Source organism: Perca fluviatilis, chromosome 11, assembly GCF_010015445.1.
Source record: "Perca fluviatilis chromosome 11, GENO_Pfluv_1.0, whole genome shotgun sequence".
In the NCBI taxonomy this organism is placed as follows: domain Eukaryota; kingdom Metazoa; phylum Chordata; class Actinopteri; order Perciformes; family Percidae; genus Perca; species Perca fluviatilis.
Genome location: NC_053122.1, coordinates 2,914,554 through 2,922,053, shown reverse-complemented (window position 1 = coordinate 2,922,053; position 7,500 = coordinate 2,914,554). Strand labels below are relative to the sequence as shown.

Genomic DNA, 7,500 nt, shown 5'->3' with positions numbered 1-7,500 from the left:
GGATGTCTTGTGCTTATAATAAACTGTTAAAATACCGTACATAAGTCAAACTATTACTGATTTAATTCTGTTTAACAACTATACTGTTTTCAGTCGTTATGTTTTTTCTACTTTGCATTTTTGTTGATAAAACTCAACATTTCTTTCAGATGTTTCAACTCAAAAGCCTGTCAGGAATGGAAGGGATTCAATATTTAAAAGGTGTTGTTGTCCATCATGTAATGCTAGAAAATTGTCTAGGTAAGGGGCTTTAGAAAAAACATTTAAAAAAGTTGCGTTGCCCTTTGCACTGCTGAAGTAGCCTGGGAAAACCCTGACGAACTTCTGGCAAATTTGAGATTTGCTCTGCAGGTCAGTCTGGCCAAGAGCCCATTCAAGCCCATTTCCAATTTAGCCAAATTGAGGCACCAATCACAGCCGTTGATACACGATGACGATAGCGCAGCCACCGCTTCGGCAGCAACGACTTGAATAAATTGGTGTACAAAAACAGTATTGATGTTAAGCAGAGGAAGAGTTATGACTCAGAGTTATGATTCATTAGTCGTGTTTCGGAGGCTTTGTTTAGGTTTTCATTTCTCAATTAGTGTCACAGTTTTATTTTAATTTGCCTGTTAGCATCAGTCTCAGACAAAAAGCGCCTCATCCTGTCCGAACCGACATCAGACATCACCCCCCATCTCCCCCTCTCTTTTTTTTTTATTCCATTACCCCTCCTCTTCTTCCTCCTCCTCCTCCTCCTCTTCCTCCTCAGCAGTCTCTCAATGACAAGCGTAAAAAGAACCTCTTTTCCCGAAAGTTTCCGTTCTACAAGAGCAAAGACGCGAGCGAGCAGGAGACCAGCGATGTGGACCGTAAGTATCCCAGCGCGGCGTTGGGTGTTGCGGGGGAGGCGGGGTGGTCTGTCTGAGAGGCGATTGGTCAGGCGACAGGAAGAGAGGTCAGCCGGTGGCGGCGTGCTGCAAACGCACCGGTTTTAACGGCGACAGGGCCGGGCTAAAAATAAGAATTGAACTGAATAAATACTGCTCGTTTGGATCACACTGGTTCAAAGAATCAGGAGCGGAAACGTTACACGTTTCAGCCGTGAAGGCGTAATGGGAATCAGATTTTCCCTAAAATCTTTCTTCCTCTTTGGAGCCAAAATGGCCGCCCTGGAGCCGTGCCGGCCGGCTGCGTTCCCTCTGCTCTCTCTGTCTGTCGCTGTATCTCAGTAACTTGTTGTGTTGTTTTCTCCTCGTCGTTCACTCGGCTCCGCTGGCCTCAGGACAACAGTGACGACATGCTTTCCAAAGGACACAGTAAGTGTTTCTCACTACCCTCTTCCCCCACCCACCCACCCCAAAAAAAACTCCCATCAGCCTCCTCTGGTCTCCACCTGGATCCTTCTTCAGCCGACACTAAACGGGACAAATACAGAAATAACTGACAAGTTAGGAATAATAACAAAAATAGTCCAGTTTTTGACTTAAAGTAATCATCTCAATGATTCATTCAACTCAAGGGTGTCAAACTCATACAACATTTCCATACGTTTCATAATTTCCGAAATATTCAACGTTTTCGGTGAAATTCTCTAACCTGACTCCTCCAGATGGATCGCTTCCCATTTACTCGGCATATCCATCTGGAAAATTTCCGTTGGAGAACTTTTGGGAAGGGGCGAAAATCCTGGTTAGCTGATTGGATAAACCATCTGTATATCTACCACCTATAGTTGGTGATAGACGGGCCAAATCAACCAATCAGATCAACGTATGCAAATACAACCACGAGCCAGGCTACCAGGCAAAGCATAGCTCGTTAGCTAAGCAAGCTAGCAACATGTCGGTAAAGGATATTTGCCGTTTGTGTAACGAGAATTTAGGAATAAAAGGCCCCATTTCAGGTTCCCGCTCCATATTCCAAAAGAAGGATCCAAGAGGAAAAAGCATTAGCAAGCAGCTAACAGAATTAGGGCTACCGCTGTCTGAAAATACTGGTTAGCTGATTGGATAAACCATCTGTTTATCACCACCTAAACCCGCCTCATAACCAACGCTGATTGGTCGGTCGTTTGGCAAACAGTTCCAAATTTTCTCTATCTCAAGATGCCAGACTGATCTGCAAGTGGAAAACTGGAGCTCGCCAGATCAGGACGCTCTCAAGAGGCTAGAAATTTTCCCCATTGAAGTGAATGGACAGAATTTTCAAATTTGACAGAAATAAATACATTTTCAGCTGCTATACATTTATACATTCACCGAGAAACACCATTCAGACTTTAAAATGTTCCACCTCTTTCATACATTCTGGGTAGCGTCGGCCTTTCAACATACAGCATTCACACCGCAATTTATTCAGAAATTGTATTCTCTATTTCTGGGTTGTTGGAGTTCTTTCTGTCGCTAGTACAAATATATAATTTGCTGTATTACGACTATAAATGCAAACCAACATGCAACTTATACTGCAGCCAGGAATTCGGGGAATTGTTTCAGACGATATTTCCGGACTCTGACATCGGACTTCATCTTTGATGTCGTGGTGTAGGTCTTCAATTTCATTCATAATGGTCTTAACCCTCATGTTGTCCTTGGGTCAAATTTGACCCGTTATCATAATGTCTATAGCAGAAATATGAGTTTCTTTTTAACCAAATTATCCAAAAAATTACATGGATGGTTCCCTACTACAAGTACAATTATTTATTAATTATTTAATTAACGATCACTATACTTTCATTACATTTTGAGTGTTTTCTTCAATTTTATAGCATTTATAAAACAGTTTATAAACAGTATTTGGAGTAAACTTTGACATACACCAGTCTGTGATTACCCATCAACATACATTACTCTAATATTAGTCAAAATAATTCATAATTTCTACTTTTTGACAAAAAAATTTGGTATAATTTCCTTTATTGACCATGAATTCCTTAAATAAGTGTAACGGTAGTGGTGATAAGTTGGTGAGTGGCGCGTATACAGTACTGGTGGTAGTGGACAAAAGTAGCCTAGAAATCTAGACACCCCCTAGCGGCAGTAAATGTAATTTGCAGCCAGGGTGGTCTAGTCTAACTCTCCGTTGGCTTGCGAGCTGGAAAAACCAAACTCTTGCCAGGCCAATCACATCGTGTATAGAGTCTGTGGGCGGGGCTTATGGCTGCTGCTGCTGCTGGGAACTGCAGTCTTTGGAATCAGCTTTGGCTGCGACTCTGGAAGACTTGGAGTTCATCTTTTCTTTGAGAAAAGAACAAAGAACGGCTCTGAAGTCATTCTTAAAAAGGGAAGATGTGTTCGCAGTTTTGCCAAACGAGTACGGCAAAAGTATAATCTATCAACCTCCTCCGCTACCTTCTTCGTTGCTCTGCCTGGTTGTAGCGCTGTCCTATTGCGTGCAGGGAGAATTTGAATGACAACCGTTTATCCCGCCCCTCGGATTGAGCCCTGCCAATGATGAGTTCCCAGACCCAACATCTGGATGTGGAGCAGGGCTTGTCAGGCTAGGACAAAAGCGTCAATATTCCAAAAAAGGGACAGAAAATATCGTCATAAAATGTTGAAAATAGTCCAAAAAAAAAAGCCGACATAAAACATTTTAAAGAAAGTGTCAAAAAAGTGTTAATTTTCGCACACAAGGGTTAAAAAAAGGTCTTACATTTGCCTGTAATTACATCAGGACGTTGTGCATCACTTTTATAAAATTAAAAAGGTTAAAGAAGCTGAAGTTGGTTCCTGGTGGACACATATAGCCTCAGAGCTTCCCATCCCTCTTCCTCCTCCTCCTCCTCCTCCTCCTCCTCCTCCTCCTCCTCCTTCACCACCGAGCATTGAGGATCCTCCGGACCGGAGCTCCATCTCTTCTTCACTCTGTCACAACACTCACACATTCATCAGTCGTCACTCCTGCACCTCTCATAGCTCACGGGTGTTTACATGATTTGAACAATACAGGAGAATAATAATTGACATAAAGACATTTGCATCATTAAATTTGATTCACAAAAGCTAGTCTACAAATTGATGCATAAAGATTCAGCGGAACATAGGAAATTAAATGTTTGACGCTCAAACTTCGCTAGGGGGACGAACCCGAGACCCCCCCCAGCTATAATGTGTGCCCCCTAAAACTTAACCTACGCCCTCAGAATCACAGACATCACTCCTGTCTTTCATTCATCCACATGAAGAGAATACCAGCGAGGCTAACTGATCAGAGAAACTCAGACACAGTTTGTTTATACCGTATCTGCTCACTTCTGCTACCCTGGAAATCTAGTAGTTCTCGCAAGAGCACAATTTGAATTTGCTCAGCGAGTCACTCTGGCATTCAGTAATGATGCTCATTAGCTATGCCCTTGTAGCCGAGCTACACCAATCACATCGGTGTATCTGATATAGGCGGGCCAGAGGCGAGATAAACAGATGACGACAGCGCTGCGACTTCCAAGTCATTAGTAGACATTGCAAGATGGCTACGGATGAACACCGGTTGTTTGAAACTGCTTTTGGCCGCTGCAATGAACGAGTTTGACTTGGCTTTTTATCTAAATGAGGAACAGAAGACGGAGCTCCAATCGTTCCTTTGCAAGAAGGACGTTTTTGCTGTTTTGCCGACCGGTTACGGCAAGAGTTTAATCTACCAGTTAGCTCCTCTGGTAGCTAAGAGTTTAATCTACCAGTTAGCTCCTCTGGTAGCTAAGAGTTTAATCTACCAGTTAGCTCCTCTGGTAGCTAAGAGTTTAATCTACCAGTTAGCTCCTCTGGTAGCTAAGAGTCTAATCTACCAGTTAGCTCCTCTGGTAGCTAAGAGTTTCATCTACCAGTTAGCTCCTCTGGTAGCTAAGAGTTTAATCTACCAGTTAGCTCCTCTGGTAGCTGAGAGTTTAATCTACCAGTTAGCTCCTCTGGTAGCTAAGAGTTTAATCTACCAGTTAGCTCCTCTGGTAGCTAAGAGTTTAATATACCAGTTAGCTCCGCTGGTAGCTAAGAGTCTAATCTACCAGTTAGCTCCTCTGGTAGCTAAGAGTTTCATCTACCAGTTAGCTCCTCTGGTAGCTAAGAGTCTAATCTACCAGTTAGCTCCTCTGGTAGCTAAGAGTTTAATATACCAGTTAGCTCCTCTGGTAGCTAAGAGTTTAATCTACCAGTTAGCTCCTCTGGTAGCTAAGAGTTTAATCTACCAGTTAGCTCCTCTGGTAGCTAAGAGTTTAATCTACCAGTTAGCTCCTCTGGTAGCTAAGAGTCTAATCTACCAGTTAGCTCCTCTGGTAGCTAAGAGTTTAATCTACCAGTTAGCTCCTCTGGTAGCTAAGAGTTTAATCTACCAGTTAGCTCCTCTGGTAGCTAAGAGTTTAATATACCAGTTAGCTCCTCTGGTAGCTAAGAGTTAAATCTACCAGTTAGCTCCTCTGGTAGCTAAGAGTTAAATCTACCAGTTAGCTCCTCTGGTAGCTAAGAGTCTAATCTACCAGTTAGCTCCTCTGGTAGCTAAGAGTTTAATATACCAGTTAGCTCCTCTGGTAGCTAAGAGTTTAATCTACCAGTTAGCTCCTCTGGTAGCTAAGAGTTTAATCTACCAGTTAGCTCCTCTGGTAGCTAAGAGTTTAATCTACCAGTTAGCTCCTCTGGTAGCTAAGAGTTTAATCTACCAGTTAGCTCCTCTGGTAGCTAAGAGTTTAATCTACCAGTTAGCTCCTCTGGTAGCTAAGAGTCTAATCTACCAGTTAGCTCCTCTGGTAGCTAAGAGTTTAATCTACCAGTTAGCTCCTCTGGTAGCTAAGAGTTTAATCTACCAGTTAGCTCCTCTGGTAGCTAAGAGTTTAATCTACCAGTTAGCTCCTCTGGTAGCTAAGAGTTTAATATACCAGTTAGCTCCTCTGGTAGCTAAGAGTTAAATCTACCAGTTAGCTCCTCTGGTAGCTAAGAGTTAAATCTACCAGTTAGCTCCTCTGGTAGCTAAGAGTCTAATCTACCAGTTAGCTCCTCTGGTAGCTAAGCATACAGGGCTCTGGATAAGTCACCCTGTGTAGTGTTGTGATTGGTCATAGTGTTATCCAATTGCGTGCAGTGAGATTTTCAAATGCATGCTTGGTGCCGCCCCTCGAGTTGGGCCATTTTCATTACTCAGTGCCAGACCCTTAACCTTTTAGATTTGGGTCTATATTTCCAGGCTACACTTCTGCGGTTTCTGTAATTATTGTTAGGGGGTCCAAGCCCGTCATAACTGCTCGTAGTTGTAGTTTCTATTGTTTTGGTCTTTTAACTGTTTAAACATTTCCATCCCAGGTTTCCTGAACGATGTTGACGTTTTGTATTGTTCTAGTCTGTCCGACAAACGGTCCAAAAATATTTAGATTACAAGGAAAATATTACACATATTTTATTTTTGCTTCAAAAGTTACACTTAATCATTTATTTGAAGATCAAAATTGTGGCAGATTCAGTGAAACTTTGGGATTGAACATGATTTAAATCTGACTTTGTCGAAATTAAGTTTTATTGTGATATAATTTATCCATATTCGTAAATGTTCTTTCAAATATCTGGCTGTGTTTTCATCACCTGACTCAGCGCTGTGTTCAGGGACAGGAGGGAGTAATGGTTGCTGGGTGTGGACACAGTTTGGGTCTGAAGGTTTATTCTGTGTGTGATATTTGAGTTGCTCTGTGATTGTTCTGTTGCTGTTTGCTCGTGTGTCTGGGAGCAGAGCATCATGGGAAAGCGATGCTGATGCAGCGTGTGTCCTGTGTTTTGTTGTGATTGCAGAACACGTCACGTCTAACGCCAGCGATAGTGAAAGTAGCTACCGTAAGTCAACGCTGACCGCTCCCACACTAACAGTCTGCTAACTGCTAACTCTCTGATGTCATTAATGAACACAAGCTGCTGATTGGCCAATAACAGCATGATCTCACAAACTGTGTGTGTGTGTGTGTGTGTGTGTGTGTGTGTGTGTGTGTGTGTGTGTGTGTGTGTGTGTGTGTGTGTGTGTGTGTGTGTGTGTGTGTGTGTACGTGTTTGTGTACATGTGTGTGTGTGCGTGTACATGTGTGTGTGTGCGTGTACACGTGTGTGTGTGTGTGCGTGTGTACACGTGTCTCTGTGTGTGCGTCTCTGTGTGTACATGTTTGTGCACATGTATGTGTCTGTGTGTGTGCGGGTGCGTGCATGCGTTTGTGCGTCTGTGTGTGTGTGTGTACACGTGTCTGTGTGTGTGTGTACACGTGTCTGTGTGTGTGTGTACACGTGTCTGTGTGTGTGTGTGCTTGCATGCGTTTGTGCGTCTCTCTCTCTGTGTGTGTGTGTCTCTGTGTGTGTCTCTCAGTGTGTACTTGTTTGTGCACATGTATGTGTGTGCGTGTACACGTGTGTGTGTGTGTGCGGGTGCGTGCATGCGTTTGTGCGTCTCTGTGTGTGTGTACACGTGTCTGTGTGTGTGTGTGTGTGTGTGTGTGTGTCTCTGTGTGTACGTGTGTGTGTGTGTGTACGTGTTTGTGTGTGTGTGCGTGTACAC

The 7,500-nt window shown here is 43.1% G+C and overlaps 1 protein-coding gene across 1 annotated transcript in view; it reads left to right on the top strand.

Moving 5' to 3' along the window:
• Positions 1-7,500, top strand: part of LOC120568519 — a 242,933-nt gene that overhangs the window by 220,401 nt on the left and 15,032 nt on the right. The window contains exons 13-14 of the mRNA XM_039816092.1: positions 758-854; positions 6,753-6,794. Coding sequence (XP_039672026.1) covers positions 758-854; positions 6,753-6,794 — 139 coding nt within the window. The remainder of the gene's footprint in view (positions 1-757; positions 855-6,752; positions 6,795-7,500) is intronic.